At 39.9% G+C, this 22,415-nt stretch overlaps 1 protein-coding gene across 4 annotated transcripts; it reads right to left on the bottom strand.

Annotated features, from left to right (window-relative positions):
- Positions 1 to 543: 543 nt before the first annotated feature.
- Tis11 (Tis11 zinc finger protein) lies at positions 544 to 22,201 on the bottom strand. Of its 4 annotated transcripts, none has more exons than XM_018109613.3 (4): positions 22,045 to 22,201; positions 20,095 to 20,668; positions 4,222 to 4,601; positions 544 to 3,182 (listed from the first exon to the last, which is right to left on the bottom strand). In XM_018109613.3, exons 2-4 carry the CDS (start codon positions 20,179 to 20,181, stop codon positions 2,291 to 2,293), a joined length of 1,359 nt encoding a protein of 452 aa, XP_017965102.1. In that variant the 5' UTR covers positions 20,182 to 20,668; positions 22,045 to 22,201; the 3' UTR covers positions 544 to 2,290. The 4 variants fall into 4 exon arrangements, with proteins under 4 accessions (XP_017965102.1, XP_089120242.1, XP_017965104.1 ...); XM_089264116.1 differs by having other exon boundaries at positions 20,095 to 20,592; XM_018109615.3 differs by having other exon boundaries at positions 20,095 to 20,511; positions 22,045 to 22,200.
- Between the last annotated feature and the right edge of the window lie 214 nt (positions 22,202 to 22,415).

Raw genomic sequence — 22,415 nt, 5'->3', positions numbered from 1 at the left:
AGTGTATCTTTTTTTAGTTGTTTTTTTACGCTTCTATAAACTAATTGTAGTTTTTTTACAGTTCATGTAGATCGGCATATTACAATATATATATATATTTATATATATAGTTGTATTTTTATATCTAAAGTTTGAAGGCAACTCGTAAAAAATGTTTACAAAAATTAAATAATATAATTTAATTTAATTAATTGATTTTAAGTTAGGGCTTAAAGAACATTTTCATTTCTTTTCTTTCTCATGCAAAAAATTTGCAAAAAGTAAAATAAAATAAAACGCACTTAATTATATAATGAATTATTAATTAACACTGTACTCAGTTTTTTTTTCGTTTTATGATTTAAATTTATATATAAATTTGTTGAAAATAAGTTGAAGTTAAAAGGAAAAGTGATAAACGACGGGCTGCCCTGATTTTTGTTTTCTTTTACAGCTTTTGCCTTGCGATAGTTATCGCTCGCCGGGTAGACAGTTTATCGGCTTATCGTTTATCTCTTTATCGCTTACTTCAAGGTAGTTTAATTTTTTTTTCTATACATATAAATATATGTATTTATAAATATATATAGTTGGTTTTTTTTTAACTGCACCCAGAAGAAAAAATTGTACGTAAAATAAATATAAAAAAAATAAACTATATATATATAAAAATATATTTATATATATTTATGTCTTTCTCTGTTTATACATGATTCATAAATTTAATGTATTCGTTCCAAATGCTTAAGCATCCGGATATCGTTGTTATCGTTATCGATATCGATGCATCGATACATGCAGATCTTTCGCATATTTGGGGGCAATATTAAATAAAATTATCAATGGTCAAAGAAATGTATGTATGTTCGTATGTGTGTGTGTGTTGGTTTCATAAATTATTAACATTAATTGTTTGTATGTAAATATTTATATATGAAAAAATAAATTATGTTTTTCTCTTTACAAAAAAAATTAAATAAAAATTAAAATTAAAAAATAAAATTCAAATAAAAAATTACAGATTTACGGCAAAAAAACTTCAAAAAAATTTGTTTGTTTTGGAGGTATATCAAATCAACTCTCGTGGAATAACACATATTATATATATATGTATATATCTCATAGTTATTATCGCTATCGGCTATCGATAGAGCATGCAGCTCAGTTCACAATAGATATGTATACAGATATATATATATATATATATGGATAGATATATATACATATATGTATGGGTTTAGGTATATATATAGATGATATACATATATATGTACACAACATTGGTTTATTACATACAATTTAGTAATAAATTAAAGTTTTCGATTTTTTTTTTTGTATTCCCTTTCATTGTGTGTATGTGTGTATTTTGTCTTTTGTGTTCTTTTTTTTTTTTTGTTGTTTTCTAGCTTTTTGTTTGTTTGTATTAGTGTTTGGAAGACGCGCGCACGCACCACGTGTTATCGATTGCTATCGATAGTCGGGCGCTGACTCTTTTTGTGAATGTTGCTTAACTAAGAATTTGTTGCATTTATAAATATTAAACAAAAGTGCGACGAGTGCATTGTGCATGGATGGGGTATGGGGGATGGGGGTGGTTCGGCATATGGCGTGCGGTGTGACGCAGTCAATAAGTATCGATATATAGGTATCGACAGATGCGTGTGGATGTCCACATTGTATTTGAGCAACCACGCCCACTCAGCAACACCCTCTGAGGGCCGATCGTATTGACGGGAAAATTGGGGGACGGGGATAGGGGCAGTAAATACAGGGGCGGGACGGGGTTGTAAATATTTTATGTTAAAATTTGTGAATGTACAGTCCGTGTTCTTTTTATCATTCTCTATTCGTCTTGTTCTTGTTGTTGTTGTTGTTGTTGTTGGTATTCATATGGTCCAGTATTTTGAAAGAAATTATCATTGCATATGTATGTACACATATACATACATACATATGTATATAAAGATATGTATATAGAGATATACATACTGTTATATAGATATGTACACATATACATACATACATACAGTGATAACGATACATACACACATAGACATATATGGATAGATATATATATATATATGTATATATATTTTGTCGTCGGGGCAATAGATTTGCGAGAGGACAGACAGACAAAACAGAAAGTGACTGAGAGTAAGAGCGAGAATGGGAGAAAGTCAAAGAAGGAGAATAGGCTAAAGAAAGGGAGAGGGGATGCATGTGTGTCTGTATATGTGTGTGTGTGGGGGGGGGGGGGGGGGGGGGGCGTGGAGAGTGAAGTGGGATAAATTAGAATTTGAAATGTTGAAATTTACAAGAAGTTCTCTTGAGGAATGATCGGATATCGATTAATAGACTGAGATTTTTGCATTAGAATTGTGGCTGGAGCCGTTGTGGAACTCAAGCGATTGAAGACGGGCAGTCGTGGCGCCTCCTCGTGTTGCAGCGGCGAACTGATGCTCTTCTGCAGCAGCTGTTTGTTGTTGCTGCCCTTGCTATTATTATTGTTGCAGTTGTTGTTGTTGTTGTTGTTGTTGTTATTAGTGTTGCGCTCGAACTGCTGCACCGACTGCGACGTCGGCGGCGGCGGCGTATGCACCGGCGAAATGGGCGCATTCGGGCTATCGGGTGGCGTGGCCGGTGCCAAGCCGCACGCCGACGATGTGGACGAGGCCGATGAGGCATGCCCATTGGCATTGGTGCCGCCGTTGCATGCATTGGGCATGCTCAAATAGGCGGCCGCATCGTGGAATGGAAAATTTGTTAGCGAATTTGTGGGCGAGAGCGACAGCGAACCGGTCGGCGATTCGCGATCCGAGCCGGTGCTCATGCTCAGCGGCGGACTTAGCGGTAAAAAGTATTGAGTAATGTTTGTGTTGTTGTTGTTGTTGTTAGTAATGGTGTTGCCATTGGAGAGTTGCGTTGGCTTCTGGAACGTCTTGCCAGCCTGCTGCTGCTGCTGCTGCTGTTGTTGTTGCTGCTGTTGCTGCTGCGCACGCGCTTCATCCGCATTGTGCACAAAGTGACAGCGTGGCCCATAAGGACAGAAGCCAACGCTGTGAAAGGTGCGACAATATTCGGTCTTGTACTTGGGATGACGCTGCAAATTGCGCAACTCGTGGTAGCCATGGGCGAATTGACATTTTTCGCCGTATTTGCATTCGCCAGCCTCCTCATAGGGACGGCACAATTCCGTCTTGTAACTAGAGGGCGAGAGAGAAAGGGAGAGAGGGAGAATTATAGCATATATAACTTGCAATTTCAAATTCAACTTTCGCCTGCCACCCACACGTTGCGTGTTTAAATGCGACAGCTCAAATAACACACACACACACACACACACACACTTGCACTTGAATTCGCTCGAATGGCGCCGTGCTAATTGCTCGCTTTTATTTCGAGTTGCAAAACACACAAGTTCAATTGAACTTGAACGAGAGTGCGAGTGAGACGAACTGATCGCATACATGTTGCGTTCGCCAGCATTCTTTCCATTAGTGTTGCCCATTAGCCAATTTCCAGCTGCATCAAGGTTCTGTTTACCATTAAAATAGCCGAAACTAGCTTTCTTTTGATGTAAATTAACATTGTGCCTATATAATTTAGCCATTTTCTCTATTATAACACATTTTTTCTATAGCTGATAATGCTTATTATAATTTGAATTTTATAATTTTTCCTCTGTGTTCATTTAGCTATTTTAATATATGAAATGTTGCCAGCACTGTGAATGTTTTTTCATCGACCAAAGCTCGATTTGCTGCTCAAGCATGTTGCGTTTGCCTGCATTCTGCCTATTAGTGTTGCCGATTAGCCAATTTCAAGCTACAGGTAGCTTCTTTTGTAGACATTTAGTTAATTTAGCTAATTTAACTTTGAAATTCTGCCAACACTGCTTTGATGATCTTTTATGCTTTGCAGCGAGCCGAACTTCGCCTCAAACATGTTGCGTCGTTCACTTGTCCACACTACAGGATACAATCGAGCCTCGCCGCGTGCTTTTTAAGGGCTGCCAAGTACTAATATTTGTATATAAATATATTTTGTAATTGATCACAATTCTCTTGACACTATATATTGATGCACACATTCATTATATTGAGCACAGTTCAAAGTTATTGTTGACCTGGAAACTCTCTTGCAACACTTTCACACACACTGCAATGCAACGTACGGGTCGGCAGGATTAAGTTCGATGTGCAACAAGTTCAATTGCAACTGTTTTTTTGTCGCTCAACTTACCGCGATGTATTCATTGGCTGCTGGGGTGGCAACGGCTCCGACTGTGTGCGCTCCAATTTACGGTGCAACGATATGTTGCTCAGATTCTCAATGAGGGTGGTCACCAGTGATGCGACTGCCGGCGGCTGGTGCTGCTGTTGCTGCTGCTGCTGCTGAGCCAACTGGCTGAGACGCTGAGCCGGCTGTGAGATGGTGCGAGTTAACGGTCCATGTAGGCGATGATGCTGCTGCAGGAGCTGTTGATGCTGCTGCTGCTGTAGCTGTTGTTGCTGCTGCTGATGATGAAGCAGCTCCTTATCGCTTACGTGCTGATCCATGCTGGCATCCAGGATGTGATCCGAATGCTGTTGCTGCTGCTGTTGCTGCATATCACTGACAACCTGCAATAAGACAGAGGCAAACAAGCAAACAATTAATATCAACCGAGCTTTCGCATAAGCCAGCGCGTAGCGTCTCTCTCTTTCTCGCTGTCTCTGTCTACCTCACTCTCTGTCTCTCCTACATGTAAATGGGCGCACATTTTGCCCAAAGACAACGGCAAAATATAGCAAATGTGCGCAAAGGAGACGACAGAGCGCAGCAAGCAGAGCGGCGGCAGAGACGCACACACATAATACTTTTACTTTTAACTTGACCTATAAGTAAAGTGTAAAGAGTAAAGAGCAAAAGCAAAAGCAAAAGCAAAAGCAAAAGGCGCTCGCTCAATTGCTGATTGTCTAGCTGTTGCCGTCAGCGTCGCTGTCGGCGTTGCCGTCGGCATCGACGTCTGCGTTAACGTCTAAAATTAATTTTGGACTGCCGCGGCAGCAGTCACTTGTAATGGTAATGATATTGCAAAAACTAATACATATATAATTATATGTATATGCATAAAATAATAAATAAATAAATGGCAGCCAAAATGTTGTTTTTATACATTTGTATATATGTCCATATGTAATTTTCCAGCCATTAACCAATACCACAACAACAACAATGGCAACAGTAACAACACGCACACGGACATGGACATGGCATGGCGGCTGCGACGGTGCCGCAAGCTCTCCAGCTGCTCAATGCGGCATTGCCCGTTTGCCGCTCTCTCGCTCGCTCTCCTGCTCTTTTCCCCTCTTCGTATGGCGCGCGCAAGACAACCCACTCGCTCTCGCAGACTTGGCGTGTGTCGTCATCAGTTTCAGTTTTTTTTCTTTCCATCTTTTCTTCTTCTTGCCGTCTTTCTTTCTGAATTGTTATTGCCATTGTTGTTGTTGCTGATGTTCATTTTCGTGCGATGCTGTAACACGTTATGCAACCAACCAACCAACCAACCAACACCAATACACACATACACACGCACGCAAGCTCGTCTGAGCGAAAGAGAGAGGGGCTTCCAACAACTAACAACAACAACAACAAACAACAGCGCCAATTACATATGTATAGAGCTCAAGTTCAAGCCAACAAAAATACACACACACAAACGCACGCACACGAACTCAAACACGATCTCGCACTCAAACACGAACACCAAACACAGCGTAGCAGCAAACGGCCCAAAAGCAAAGCAAACGAAGACGCCGTCGCGGCCAAAAAAACAACAACAAAAGCAAGACTTAATTTTTGGAACCCAGCAGCCGTTGTTAAGGAAAAAAATAAATATAAAACAGCAACAACTAGCCAAACTGGTTGCCACTTAAGACACACACATACACTCGCATGCAGCATGGACGCTTGCGACGCGTGCGCGGCCAGAGGGCTTGCGCGATGAGCGTTGCCAGACCGTTGACAATTGCCTTGCACTTTGCAGATCGCGTTACACGCTTCTCGTTGATACGTGTAATCAGAGGCCTCTGTTGACTCTCGAGTGTTTCTTACTGATTGCATAGATAGCTTATCGCTTGCCCTGAATCATGTAGTTTATAAATAATATTATCTATTCGCGAAATTGGGAATCAATTGTTTCGTCTTCGACTTGACTTTTATTGGATTGAAGGCGATGTTGCGGCTCAGCTGGCTGACTGGTTGCCTGGCTGGCTTGCTATCTGGCAACGCTGCTTCAGCAACAAGTCTGCGCAACAAGTTAGCAAACTTTTACGACTGTTATGACCAACTTCGCGCTTACGGCATCATTTGCGGCCTCTTAAAGCTTTGCTTGCATAAAGTACCACACACACACACGCATTGAAACAGGCAAACGCTTGTGAGTGGAAGCGGGGGGGCAGCGCGACGCTGACGCCGACGTCGCGACGCTTAAACGTGTTCAAAAACAACTTCAAGTTGGCCGCGCATTCAGCTCTGCATGTGTGCGCCTGTGTATATATATATTTATATCGATATACATACATATGTGTGTGTGCACAAAAGACAAGATAAACAGGAGTACAGAGCACGGCCCGCCATGCCCGCATACCCTGCGCCCAATTCGGCAATCAGCGAACGCTTAGGCTGTGTGGCCGGCCTATACAATAAAAAGCAGACAAATAGATCAGAGCGCCGCTGCGACTGCGACTGCGACGTCAACTGAGCCACTCTTGCTTGTTGCTGCTGTGGTTTTTGCTTTTGCTTTTTGCGCTATATACGCATTCGCTGTGAATGTGTGTGTGCGTGTGTCTTCGGTTAGGCAAGTTTTCTGTCTGTCTGTCTGCCCGTCCGTGTATGTGTGTGTGCTGCTCGCCACATCTTTCATCTAGGTGAGAATTTCCCTTTCATTTGAAAATGAAAATAAGTTTACTTTTCTTTGCAGTCTGCGGGCTTCTACGCTGTGTGCATGCATATATGTATATGTTGTGTGTGTGTGTGTATGCCGTTGGCAACATTTGCTTTGTAGACATGTTGCGCTTGCTGCTGTGTAGCTGAGAGCTTTTATTGCTGCTAAGACCTTGCCTTGATTCTGCTTCATTTGTTTTTTGTTTTCTCACTTTGTGTTGCTTGCGCTGTGAGAGAGCTTGACGAAGTTCCGGTTCAATTTAGCACATCAACTCCCAAATTGACATTTTATGATTGTTTTTTTTTTTTAGCATAACAAATAACAGATACGATTACAATATATATTTAAATATATATGTGCGTGTGTTTGTTTGTATTTAAATATGAAAATATGTATTGGACGCTGTTAGGTAAGATTTCGTTGTTGCTGCCTTTGTGGCTTGGATTGACTTGGCTTGGTTTGGCTGCTGTTACCTTTGCTGTTGTTGTTGTCTCGTAAACACGTTCGCACACACACACACACACACACACACACAGATGTGTAGCCAGGTGTGTGTCTGTGTGATGCTGAAGACTGCCTGACTGACTAACTGGTTTATAACAGCAGCAGCAAAAACAACAACGACGACGACAGCAGCGACGTCGACGTCGACGTCGACGACGCAATATCCATAACCTCGATGAGCTAACACCAATACAAGCGTAGCATCGCGTGGAGAGTGAGTGTGTGTTAGAGCGAGAGGGCAAGAGATTCGCGCTTTATTCTGCGCACACAGATCAAAGCTAATGGAACAGGTAGAAGGCGGCCAAGGGGCCGTTAGGGGGTGGAATGCGGGTGTCCACACCGACACACACACATACACACATGCATAAACACGAACTGCGAATTGAAAATGAATACATAGTTATTATAGGTGTTATTTATATTGTTAAGGTAAAACCAACAGCAACAACAACCTGCACGAACAGGTAACTAAACAAAGCTGAAAGGGAATCGGGGGGCGTGGCAGCGTAGAGGGGGAGAGAAGCTAATGGCGCTTATATACTATATTCATTTACATGTTTATATACAGAGATAGACTACTGGAAAGGGGCGGGGGAATAACATTAACAATTAGTTACGAGTAGCTGTCAAAACTGGAAATTTAACTGAAAAGCAAAAGCAACAGCAGCAGCCGCAACAGCAGCGACAAATTTAGCGGATAAAGATTGAAAATAATGGGAAAATCAAGTTCTAAGAATTTCAATTAAAATGTGAGGGCTTTTTCAGAAGAATCAAAGCATTAAAGGTCGACACAAGTCGATGGCAATCGCAAATCGAATTAATCGATAAACGCAAGTTTGCAAAAAGTTTCCACTCAGCTGACAGTAATCGAAGCCATTGTTTTGCCTCACTCACACGACTCACTTCTTCCATCTCTTATCGCTTCAATTTGTCATTCTAGTCTCCAGTCTCTGCACTCCTTTCACAAAGTACACCATATAATAATACTCCATTGAGCTGGCTCTCCACTTTCCACTCTCTACTCCCTATTCACTATTCCCTGCTCTCTGCTCCTTGTTTCATACTCTCCACTCTCAACTCTCCACTCCCTTCTATTGTCTCCCTCATTCGATCGTTTTAATTGTCGCAAGGCAAATTTGACTTGGTAATTAACACATGGGGCACCCAGTCGGACGCTCGCAGCGACATCGACGTCGACGCAGCCAGCAGCTCCATCGTTTGTTTATCCCTCGCCCCCTCCTACTCCTTCTCTTTTTCTGCCTATCAGTGCAGCAGCTTTACCCCTAAGCAACAAAAGCAGCTGGTCAGCAATTTAGTGGGGGTTGGAAATGTGGGGAATGACATAGCATTCAACTGGGGGCAGGAGAAGGGCAGAGATGAAGGCGGTACCGAGATATGGGCACGTTGCTCAATCAATCGACAGTCGGTCGTTGGGTCCAATCGCAGTTGTTGTTATTATTGTTATTGTTGCTGTTGTTGTTTACTGTTTCTAAGTCGTCTCGGGCTGCTGTCATCCATCCAGTTGGCGAGTAATCAATGCACACACAAAACACACACACATATGTACATATGTATGTGTGTATGTATATATACACAGAAACTTGCAAGTCAAATATAATTCAACTCACTGATAAAGCACACAATGCGACGTGACGTTTGCAAATGTACGTGTGCATGCAAGCATGTGTGTGTGTGTGTATGTGTGCTATAGAGAACAGGATCGCCAAAGAGTAGAGAATGAAGCAATGCATATGCATATTGCATATACATACATATGTACGTACATATAAAGGCATATGCTCACACACACACACACACACACACACACACACACACACACACACACACACACACTTAAATGTGTGTGAGAGAGTGCAAGAGTTTGAGCATTTTGGCTAACTGTAAGCATACATTTCGCAATGCACACACACACACACATGCATACATGCATATGCGAGTCAAGCTTTGTCGTTAAGTTTCGTCAAAGAAAAACCCAAGCAAAAATAAGAAAAAAAAAAAAACCAAATCAAAATGCACACAAAAAAAAGTAAACCAACCAGACGACAACAACAACAACAGCAGCTATTGCCACGTTATTATTTACATAATGTTGCCAAAGGCTGCAACGCAAGATGTAACAAACAAAAAAATGCGCAGCAAGCGCGAAAGGGCGGCGAAAAGACAGAGAGATAGAAAGAGAAAGAGAGGGGGGGAGGGGGGCAGGCTATAGGTAGGGCGACCAACTTGGCCCAACCATCGATTGAGGTCTAGGTCGAATTAAGCATTTCACATTTTCGTGTCGTTTTCATTGTGCGTCCGCTGTTAATATTTGGTAAGCGCGCACACACATACATACGTAAACACACATAGGCAAAGCAGAAAAGCAAAAGCGCTTGGCGCGCATGCGTGGAAGCGAGAGGCAAATGTTAAGCAATGACGCGAAGACGCGTCAACGCATGCGTCGCTGCTGGCAGCGCGTCGTGCCAGTTTCGTTTCATTGCCAATCGTTGACGCCGACGTCGACGTCGACTTTACTTGGCTTCCTCTTTCCATGTCGTTGTTCGAGCCGGCTCCAAAACACATGAACACACACACACACACATTCACGAAATACACAATACATAATAATAACACAACACATAATAAAATACAATAAAAGAAAACTTCACAAACATTAAGCAGGCAGCAACGGCAGCAGCAGCAGCAGCAGCAACAACAAAAACACAACTTGGCCTTGCTAAATTCGGAGCACAACAACCATTAAAAAAAAAAAAAAAAACCCAACAAGAAATAAATAAAGTGAAACAAAAACAAAAAGCAAATCCGCCACACAAAGTCGAAGTCGAAGGGTTTTCATACCCAAAAATAAATTAAATAATAATATACGTTTCGTTATTGTTCGTTCTGCTGCTGCCGGAGCTGTTGTTGCGGCTGCTGCTCTGCTGACAGAGCTGTCGCAATGCAGAGCGTTGCGTTTGCGCAGATTTCGCATTTAGCTATTTGGGTTTGCCCTCCACTCACACACATACACTCACACACACAGAGGCAGTGACATAAAAATGTTGCAATTGTCAAAACCGAAAAACCAAAGACAATTAAAAACCGGAGGCTAACCAAGCATGGATTGCTGCAAAACTCTCCCGCTCCCGCTTCACTTCTCTCCATTGCTCTCTCACTCAACACACACACGCGAGCAGCCACAGCAAACAAAGTTACATGGAAATGTTATGCAATCGATTGCAGTTTCCGAGTTGGAAGTTATAATCGAAATTGCAAATTGCGTGAGTAAATGGAGTGTGTGTGTGTGTGTGTATGTGTGTAGAGTGGAACTAAAAGCTGAAAACTGGAAAGCAAGGAAGCAAACAAAAAGGGCACGCGAAATGAGGCCAAATTAAAAATGGAATTTTACGTCGTATGCATGCGTCTGTGTGTGAATGGCATGGAAAGAAATGTCAATTTGATTTGCACACTAATAGCTGCGTGTCCGTGTCCGTGTGCGTGTGCGTGTGCGTATGCGTATGTATTTATGTATATAGGTTAGTTGCATTTCAAATGGAATGCAAATTGTCAAACTGTATCAATCACAGATCTTGTGCATGGAAAAGTTTTATTTTTATTTTTCTTCTTTAAGTCACAGTCCCATCTCGATATGATGAACAACAACAGCATTAAAACTTATGCTAGTTTTTAATTGTTTCCGTTTGAATATAATAAAAATGCTTGTTCATATCTGATAAGGAGATAAAATGCTTAAACAAAACTGTGCTCACTCAGCTACTACTTTAAATATAATTTTAGTTTATATATGTACATACATACATACATACATCTCTATCTGCTCCAGACAATGTCTTTAATCGCATGTACTACAAAAGTGACGATGATGATAAAATGGAGAAGATCATGTCTTTTCTTTTGGGTTGTATACATACATCATATTGAGGTATGTATTTTACGAAACTGATAAGAGCGACAGATATACAAATATACATATTTGTTTGTATATAAGATGTTGTGTATTTAACAACCGTATGTATGGATAGCTTTACTTGGGGATTACTATATCACACAATCTCTTCTGTTCGTCTTAGCGACGTCTCACCGTACATATGCACATGCACGTGTTTTTTGTCTTATACATACATACATATATGCCTTATTTACTTTCGATCAAAGAATCAATTTCTTGTTGACTTTGCTTAGTTGAATTCTTCTCCTTCATCTACCCTTCTCCCTCCCTACACCTCTTCAAAACGCTGCTCGATGCTGTTGCTGTTGCTGCTGTCCGTTGGCTATCAGTGTGGTGTCAAACCTTATCGGGGGGCCTCACTCAGTGCGTGCTTACATATTTTGTTTGTTTTTTTTCTGAATACAGGCACACACATACATATGTACATCAATTGCTACACATTTTTGAATATATACAGACACACATATATATATATATGTACATATATTTACGACATCAGCATTATCGACATCGACATCGCCATCGAATTCGACTTCCACTTCGAAAATAAAAACTCAATAACAGACGCTAAGCCAAGTGTCAATCTCCCCCTTCCCTGTGTATCCCCTTTCTTAACGAGCATATTCATAATTCGATCGACAGAAGACATTTAAATTCAGAAAATATCATATTCCTATATCAACAAAATAAAACAAAATAAATTTATAAACATATTTAATTGCAAAGTTGACTTTGAGCCTTAAAAATCAGCTATGCAATTGAATAGTTGTTTTTATTACATTTGTTTGCATATTCAATAAACAGGGTATTTGTTACTCGCATATCGACAAATGCAAATGCAGAAAGAAAGAAAGAGAAAAAAGAAAACCAGAAACGGTTCTTGTTGCATTTTTGCTTTTGTTTTCATTTAATTACTTTTGCCTGACATTTGCTCTCTCAAGTCTCATACATACGTCACTTATGCTTGCCGTATGTTAATTCGTTAAGCTAAGATTCCTTCTACTACGCTCTTTCCTTCTCTCTCTCTCTCTCTCTCTCTCTCTCTCTCTCTCTCTCTCTCTCTGGCTATATTTGGCTCTGTATAAGTGTCTCTCTTATAAATTAGTTTAAGCTATGCTTATTGGCTCTCATTACAACATGCTTTGCCTCACGTACTTGCTCGCTCTCCCTCCTCTCTCACTTTCTGCTTAATCTGACCTTTTTTATTTACTCCTGTCATGTGTTGTTGTTTTCTGTTGTTCTATATCAAAGTTCTTAGTGCTTATCAGCAACAAACCAGAGCAACAACAACACTTTCGACATGTGCACATGTGTGCATGTGTGCTTATGCTTGTGTGTGTTGCGTCTGATCTGTCATAGGCTACGCTCACTTACGCTCAGGGTGCACTTAAACTCATTGCGACTGTCTCTTTCGCTCCCTGTCAAAGTGCATACAAACAACAAAATAAATGCTTTACAAGAAAATAATAATGAAGAGGACAACAGCAAAACATGTGCACATGTTGCTCTGCCGCCTATTGTTGTTTTTGTTTTGTCGTTGGTCTGTCTTGTTGTCACATTAAAACTCTCCAAACTTCCTCGCTCTTTGCTCTCTCTTCCTTTGCTGTTAGGCCGCTCCGCACTATCTATCTTTATCTGCCTATCTGCCAACGCCGAGACCCCTTGCTGACACTTTTTTGTTTAACACACGCGTACATATGGACAAAACAACACACACACAAGTATCTCTCTCACTCTCTCTCTCTCTTTCTCTGTGTGTATATATATAAATACACATATGTATGTGTGATTTAATTCGATAAGAATACTTATTATTGGGTTAGTTAGTTCATATAATAATAATCTTTTTTTTCTGTTCTTTTTTTCACTCGCTTGTTTGTCGTTGTTGTTGGACTGTGCGCTGAACAGTGAGCGAAATAGAAGAAGCAGCAGCAGCGGTAGCACCAGCGACAGCAGCAGAGTGAAAGGAAAGGACAGGGAAAGACACAACGAGATCAGCAACACAAACACAAGCACACACATACACACGTATGGGTATAGAGTAAACGAAACTTTATCAAGAAGCGCAAAAGGACGATAAGACTTGAAAGTTGGAAGAAGACAAACTACAAACAAACAAATGGTAGTATAAATTTGGTTGTAAATTTAAGTGATTTTTTTAATTAAATTATTTTAAAATTTTAATTTACTTTTTCATTTTGCTTCACTCAAGTTATTATTTATTTAGTTCATGTTAATGAAATAAAAATAAGTACATGTTAATAAATGTAAAAATAGAAATGAAGTATTACAGTTATATATGTATGTATGTATGTACATACATCTGGAGTGCAGCTTCAAGTGGTTTCGTTTTCCGCTTTGATTGAAATTCGATAGAGTGCAATATGCGCTCACACATACACACATATGCATATGTAAAAGAATGAAACAATAACAAGTATGTATGTAAATACATACAGAAATCATTTGGATCGCATTCAACTGAGCACTTGACAACGGGTGTGTGTGTGTTAGAGAGAGAGAGAGAGAGGTGTGTGTGGGGGTGGCTGGAGTACCCACAGGGGGTTGGCTGAGAGTTAGGGATAGGCAAGATGGGGTAAAAAGAAACGGCGTCATTTATGCACTATCAGCAGCTGCTTGCACACACAAACACACACGCATTCGTTAGTACGGTTTTGAGCGTTAATTCTTCCTGCCCCCGCAGCAGCTCCTTTACCTACGCGCCAATGCATGTGTTCACAGACACACACACAGAGGGAATTTGATTACTCGCCACAGCAACAAAAATCTTAAACAACAACAGCGAGAACTAAGCAAAAGGCAAAACCATAAAAATTAACAGCAACAAAAGTGCTAAAACAGGCTATGCAGCCATAGCGCGAGAGAAAGAGAGGAAGAAGGGTAGTGTGTGTAGGGCAGCGCTCGAGGCAAACAAACGCAGGCGAGTTTGAAGTCGGGGCCAACATGTTGAGAATATGTTGAACACGTGGTCGGGTCGCTCGGGCAGCCGAACGCGGTTTACGAAGCGGGGGAAGAGAGGCGAACACAACAACAACAGCCACAAACGGCTGCGGGTCTTTAGGAGGTTCGGATTTGATTCGTTCGTGAGCGGCAAACAAAATCAACGGCAAAACGTCTAGAGCTCAGTTACAATAGGAGTACGAGTGCGTATATGTGTGTGGGAGGAGGGGAGGCGGGGAGGCGGGGAGAAGGAGCAATAACAAGGGTTGCTGTTTAGAACGCAACAATCGCCAGAGTCATACACGCACTCTCATAAAAAGATCTTTCTCACTCGCTCTCTCGCTCGATCGCTGTTATTCGTCCTGTAAAACCAGTTGAAAGAGCAGACGACGATTGCCCGCACGAAAGCAAAACATTCAACGACAACTACAACTATACCAGCAACAACAAGTAATCAAAAAGCGACAGTGAATGTGAATGGAAATCTACTAAACAAACGGCGACCGCAGAGACGCTGCCGCCATCGCCGTCACCGTCGACGTCGCTGTCGCTGTCGACGTCTGCGCAAAGAGACGGCAACTTCATTATATAATAGATTCGATTCGAATTCGATTGCGATTGGATTTTTCGTTGTTGTTGTTTTCTTTGTTTTTTTTTTTTTGTCTTTTCTTTCTTCTTCTTTTCTTTCTTACAGTCTTTGTTTTTTATGGATTGGCAAGCGAATCGAATGACGAGCAAAAGAAAAATACAAAACAAAATAAATACAAAAAAAATAAAATAAAAAAATGATGTTGCAAGCAAAAATAAAATAAATATATTGCCTGGGTTTTAGGGTCTGACAATTCAACCCCCGCCACCGCCACCCCCACCCCTTGCGGAACATTGTGTGCAGCCCGCATTTAATTCGAAAACATTTTCCTCAACAGAGGGAAAAAAAACGTTAATAATAATCATAATAAATACTCGCATATTGTAATGATAATTCATAATTGCAGCGGAAAAAAACCCTAAAAAAATTAATAATAAAAAAAAAACTGTATAAACAGCGTCACACAATACAAACCGGGTCACATTTTTAAGCACGGGGGCCACGATGCATACATGTATACACGTATGTCCATATGTATATTTAAAAAAAAAAAAGCCCTATATAAAACAATATTTTGGTAGCTGATTGACTAGATGCTGACTGAGTGATTGATGGAGATATTAACATCATATACAGTTCATATGTATGTATATCTAACATGTACCTGCATACATACATACGTACATGTATATGTGAGTACTAAATGATTCATTGATACATACATAGAAACATCACATGTATGTATGTATGTATTTAAATCATATACTCTGCTTTCACAAAAATTAAATTTCAATTTTCATATTACCCAAACAGAGACAAACGTTGTTTAAAAACAATTTCATCAAATCCAACTGAATAAATATACGTTATATATTATTCATATGTACAGATATACAAGCAAAGCATGCTAATTTGAAACTTTGCTTACAGCTCAACTTTAATATTTAGTTTAATAAAAACAAACCAATACAACTTAATTTTGAGGTTAACTCAGTTTCATTTGAGGTTATGTTGAAGGCAACAGACGCAACTAAAGCAAGGCTTGGCAAAGCTTTTTAAAGTTTTACATTTACATACATTATATTGATTTCGATTTTTGTTGTATACGGCTTTTATTATTATTTATTTTTCAATGCAATTGCGTTCAGCTCTAGATTAATTTAAATGTATTGCCAAAGTAATCAACCCGTAGTTAACCTTAACCTCAGCGATTACTGGGACTAGCTAAAGAGAGAGAGGGCGACTCACAACATAAACATATGCATGCATAATACGGTAAACGGTTTGTTTTGTATGTAAAGTAGTCGTACATTAACGCTTGACCCCCACAAAGTATTTGCAAGTTAATGACATTTAAGCTAAAGATTCGATCAATTTTCGTAGGCCCCCTCCTTCTCTCTCCATCCATGTCTGTCCGTCCCTGAAGGCGCCCAACAAACCGCGGCGACCCCACCGCAAGAAATAACAGAGACACGCACACATACACGCATGCGCATATATGTACATGCATGCTCATACGTTTGTATGTATGTATGTATGTATGTACTTTGGCACTCAATTGAGCGGCCATTAGCAAGGCAACAACTACAACATGATCATCGTGAAGCGCATATGAAGACAATTTTTAAGATTACAATAACAGCAATAGCAACAACAACAATAACGGCAACAGGCAATGACAATAGAATATGAAGTGGATAGATGGATGGATGGCAGGCCAGCAGGCGCTTGCTTGGCTCCTCTCGCTCAATAAGCGCGGCATGAGAGCGTGTGAGCGAGAAGGCAACTGGAGCTCATACATACATATGTAGCTGTTTTAGTTGTTGCTGCTGCTGCTGCTGGTGTGGGAGATAGCGAACGATGAGCGACGACATCGCACGAGTGCACACACTCACTCAGCAACACTGGCTGACGGACAGACAGGCAGACAAAAGCAGAGACGTTCACAGTATTGATACACACACACAGCATTGATACACACATACACACCCGTACAAGCTCATACATATGTATGCATGTATTTATTTATTTATTTCGCTCAGCTCGTTTGCCCGTTCATTTATTATATTTTTTATTTTTATTTTATTTTACAACTTGAACAACGATAATAATAATAAGCAGCAAACGTCAGTAGCTGGCACGCAAATAATTTATTTATAATTTGTATTTCTGTTTAACTTGCATTCAAACACAAAACAGCGAAATACAACAGAAAAAAATAACACGCACACACACATGTGTACAAATAATGTACATACATACATATGTATGCATATTCACTCAGAGCTTGCACATTCGGCAACTTGCATATGGCGGCAACTTTGGCAACATGTTGCTGCGCCTGTGATCTGTTGTGTGCGAATGCGCGTCTGTGTGTGTGTGTGCGGGTGAGCCCAACTCCAACACACACACACGCAACTTGAACTGAGGTCTGGACCTGCATATTAATCGAACCGTATTCAATCGCAGCGCATGAAATAAATTGACGTTCCAGGCTGAAAATGCCCTTCGCCTCCTCTTATTCTGTTGCTGTTGCTGCCGCTGCTGCTTCTTCATCTGCTTAGGTAGGTAGTCGCCTCTCTACCAGCAATGGCGACGACGCCGGGACATACAAAACACACATATTTTTAGTTTATGCCTGCATACATATACATACTGTATGCTGTGCATACATGTGTGTATGTGTGTGTGTCGACAGTGCAGCGGCCGCGACGGCGTTTGTTATCGCCTTGGCAGGAAATGGAATTATATTCGTAAAAAGTGGTCGCTGCATGGACTGACTAACTGACAAGCTAGCTGAGTGCCCCGTCTCGTTTCGTCTCGTCCCATCCCATCCCATTTCATTGCATTTAGTTTCGTCCCTGCTTGCCCTGTGCTTGTGTGAGTGTGAATGTATGTGGAAATGAAACGTAATATGATTACGAAGCGCTGAGGAGTTTGATATAACAAACTAAGCATTTTTGCTTTTGGGCGCAAACGGCAGCAACAAAAACAAAAACAAATTAACCAGCCAAGCAAGCAGGCAGCCAGCCAACAACAACAACATAGAGCCGTGCATATAAATTTCATAATAAAAGTAACAACAACGAGACAACGACGACGAAATCAAAAGTTATGCGAAAAAGTGAATTTCAGTTGAGCAGCAGCTTCATCCACCTGACGAAGAAAAATATTTTAAAAAAGTAAAATAAAATAGAAAGAAGTAAACGCGTTTTCTGCGCACAGACAAAAACACAACCTCAATATGCAAATGGAAAAAGAAGTAAAAATTGTCGAACTAGTAGATGCCCTTTAACTGCAAACTAGGTTAAACATTTTCAGCATAACCTCAATTCCAAGTCAATCACTTAATTACAAAAACTTATAGCAAATCACCAACAAATACTTATAATCATACATACATATGTATATTGTTAGTCCATTGTATGGCGTTAAGCAACATACATATGGGCATACATTATAACAACATATGTATGTATGCATTTTTCAAAGCATCTTTGTTGGCCCGTAACGTAACGAAAACTACCGCAAAACGTGTTTGTCTTGCTCCGCTCAAGCGAATTTCGTTGATATCGTTGCTGACAAACTTGTCGCCTGGCCAAGCAACAAACAGAAGCAGCGATCGAAAGAAAAACAAAAGCACAAACGCAGCCGGAGTACCTCTGATCGCTTGTTGCAGCAGTCTCAGTTTCAGTTATGTGTGTGTGTGTGTGTGTGTGTGTGTGTATGTGTGTGTGAGTGTGTGCGCGCATACATGTGTATGTATATGTGTATATTTGAGTGAGTTGCGCCCTTTCGCTTTCGGCAGCAATTTGCTGCTATTGCCCACTTGCCTCTACCGACTGATGCAGTTGAACAATACAACAACAGCAGCAAAAAAAAAAAAAAACTGCTGCGTAATGTGCCAGGCGATTGCGATTATGAAAACCGAAATCGAAATAAATTTCCATTGGAATTGCAATATATAGCAATCGCGGGTAATCGCTCAATCATCGATAGCACCAACTATAATTCTTGCGTGCGCTAGCAAAGTTCGGCCAATCGCATACGAAAAGCAAAAAACAAAAACAAGAACTTGCAACTTTTGTCGGACATCAACCTGTGACAAATGTCTGTGTGAGTGCTTGTTGTTCACATGTGTACATATGTATGTATGTAGTTGAGTTCTACTTGACCCGTCCGGCACTGCACTCGTGTTTTTATTTTACTTATTTATTTGTTTTTGATTCTTTTTTATGTACATATTTTTTTTTCTTTTTGTACGCAGCAAAATAAAAGCTAGCACAACTCCCCCTCCCCCGCTTCAAGCTCACCACCAATTCGCCCTGTTTATGGTATCAACTGTGCACGTAACCGCAATCGAGTTGAGGCGAATAACTTTAAACTTGAAGCTCTTTTTGTTGTTGGTGTTGTTTTTTTTTTTTTTTTTTTTTTTTTTTTTTTTTTTTGTTCAGAGCTCAGCCTCTGAGCTTAAAAGCAAAAGGCAAGAAATAAAAATAAAAATCACTAAACGAAAATCCAAACCCGGAACTTACGGACTTAATCGAATTTGTTGTCGATCAGCGACCAACAAAATAATAACAACAGCTGCTGCTGCTATGACTGGCGCTGGCGTCGATGCCGGCGCCGACGTCGCAGAGACTTAAATACATACATTTGATCATTAGCTTTTGTTTTTTGTTGTTTTTGGGTGTTTTTCTGATGCTGTCTGATGACGGCAATGCTTAATGTGTTATACAGTCAGAGACAGGACTGGAAGACTGGAAAATTGCCACCTGTTCACTTAGTTACTAACACGAACTAAATGTACTCCGCTCTGTCTTATCAAAATTTTTTACATTTTTGCATTTTTTGCATTTGAAATGTAAAATAGTTGGGCCTAAATAATTATGAATCAGCGTATAATAAACAAATACAGATGCACGTAAAAATAAAGCAAAAGGAAAAGTGAAATATGTAACGGAACGGAACGGAAATGAATTGCAAATTCTTATGAGTGTATACGGATGTCTATATGTGTGTGTATTAGAGAATAACAACAAACGCTCCGATTGAGCACAAATTGGGTTTTGCGTGAAAATCCTGAACAGTTTTTTTTTTATTTCTTCGTTTGTTCTGTTCTATTGTTTTCTTTGTAGAGTGTACAGATTTGTGGAGACTTACCCCTTGGAATATTTCATCGCATTCGAAATAGTGTGCATTGCCGATATTTGCAGTTCCAGTTGATTTTTGCACAATTGTCGCAGACATTTTCGTAGCCGTTTACAGTTGTTCCGCTCGCTCGCTCACTCACTCTCCCACTCAGCACTTCTCTCTCTCTCACTCTCCCTGCTACTTCAGCGTGCGCTCTCCTCTCTTTTATTTCACTGGACAACGCAAAAACAAATTCTTTATCTTTGCTTCGACTTCTCCTTCTTGTTCTCTTCTTGTTGTTATTACTTGCTGGACGCTTGATATTGCTGTGTTGCTTTAAATTTATAATTCTTATATTTTCGCTGACTGTTGTTGGTTTGAAAATTGTATGAATTTAACAATATTCCGTTTAGAATTTTAGTTTTTGATTTGGTTGTATTGGTTGCACTAGTTAAACGATTGGTAATGATTTTTGGATTATTAATTAATTCTGTTGTACTTATGGCTTCTTATAAATTTTGATAATTGCTAGTTAAATTACAGTTCGTTTTTGTTGTTGTTGGAATTGGTATTGCGTTGCGCGTGTTGCATTTCAATCAACAAGCTGAAAGGAAGGAGATACGAAAAGTAATAAAAAAAAAAGAAGCGCGTTAGAAAGAATTCTACACTCCGGAATCGTATATATGTACATACATACATGTATGTATGTAAACATATGTGTGTGTGTGTAAGTATTTTGTTCGACTCGCGGAGCAGGCAGGCACAAAAAAAAAAAAAAAAAAAAACAAAACAGCTACACGTGCACTGCATGTGTATGTGCGTATGTGTGTACTTTTACGAACGCTGCTCTCTTTCCGTAACCAAAAATAAAAGGAAAAAGGATTTTCACGCACATGTGTTAAGCGTTTAACGAGTAGAAGAGACTTTAAAATACATCGCGTTTGCTTTGTCCCTTCTTATACATACATATGCGTACTATATATATATATGTATATATTAATATGTGTGTTTCTTTTAGTTCCAAAACAGCCGATTGCTGCTTCTACTGCTGTTGTTGTTGTTTGTTTTGCTTTTATCGTCTTCGTTTTCGTTCTCGCCGCCGCAACAGCTAGAGATAAGCTTGTTGTCGTCGTCGCTGCCCGATCGTATTCTTTACTTATATATATATATATATATATATATATATATGCGCTTGTATGCCGAGTGTCTAGTGGTGGTCGTATTTCAGCTCAAATCACATGTCTGTTGCTGTCTTTGTGTGTCGCGTGTAAGTGTGTGTGAGTGTGTTTTTGTGTAATTTTGTAGCTGCGCAAGCAGAACAAACGCAGGCAGACTTTGTTATGTCGTTGATTTCATTTCAATTTTATGCATGTCCTCTTCGTCATACACACATACACACACACACACAGACACACACTCACTCACTCACTCACACACATCGTATAGAACAGCGGGATTTTAGTATAGCCTTACCCGATTCGAATTGTTCCTCGTGTGCTTGTTTTGTGCGCGCTTATTTGAAACTAAATTTTGCGTTTGTCGCCGAGGTCCAAACAGAGACGAACATAGACATTGAACGCTTTGAAATTCGCGCGCTTGTACCAAAGTTACAAAAACACGCGCACTCCTCACACGCTCACACACACACGCACTCCAAATCCAATTCAGTATTTGATTGCATGCAAAACCAACAATAACAACAAAAACAAAACGAGGAAAATATATATTTTTAAAATAAAGCAATTCGCTACCAAAATTGCACTGATGCTGTGTTTAATTGGTTTGTTTTTACTTTTTTTTTTTTTTAAGAACTATTTTTTAGAAAAATTATAAAAAAAAAAACGTTTAATAACAAACGCTTAACACCGCCTACTTTGATTCAAATATTTAAACTATGACAAACAAAAAAAAACAAAATAAAAATAAATCATATACAATTTGATTTACTGAGCACAGCACAATCGCACACTTGTAGCTTACTTTGCTGCTGATCCCGTTGACGAGTGCACAGATATTAACTTAAATTACGAGAGTTTCAAATATCCTTGCACGCTTTGCTTCTGTTTCTGTGCAGCAAACAAAAAACACGTCCGCTCTCAATAATGAATGTTACAAATATGAACTGTTATCCCACAGTAGGGGTGATAGACCAACGATGGCAGCATCAGCAATATCGATAATTGCAGCGATCCTAAGCGCGAGTATCGATTTACTTCTGTTATACTCAATGTGAACTGTTTACGGTCTTTTAAACTCAAATTGGGCATGTTATCGAAAATCGACTACTAATGGCTAAGCGATCAAGTCAAATAAAGACAAATGTTAATATAAATGCATGTTGAAGCTTGTCT

The sequence above is a fragment of the Drosophila navojoa genome, chromosome X (genome assembly GCF_054131105.1).
Source record: "Drosophila navojoa isolate 15081-1374.11 chromosome X, UAZ_NAV_1.0, whole genome shotgun sequence".
NCBI classification, from domain to species: domain Eukaryota; kingdom Metazoa; phylum Arthropoda; class Insecta; order Diptera; family Drosophilidae; genus Drosophila; species Drosophila navojoa.
This window is presented reverse-complemented; position numbering and strand designations above follow the sequence as displayed.

Excerpts from the sequence above, each read along its gene's own strand:
- Tis11 (XM_018109613.3), bottom strand. The coding sequence starts at position 20,181 with ATGTCTGCGACAATTGTGCAAAAATCAACTGGAACTGCAAATATCGGC. Across the intron at positions 4,602-20,094 it reads GCGATGAAATATTCCAAGGG|GTTGTCAGTGATATGCAGCA; the intron begins GTAAGTCTCCAC and ends GTCTTATTGCAG. Across the intron at positions 3,183-4,221 it reads CAGCCAATGAATACATCGCG|TTACAAGACGGAATTGTGCC; the intron begins GTAAGTTGAGCG and ends CTCGCCCTCTAG.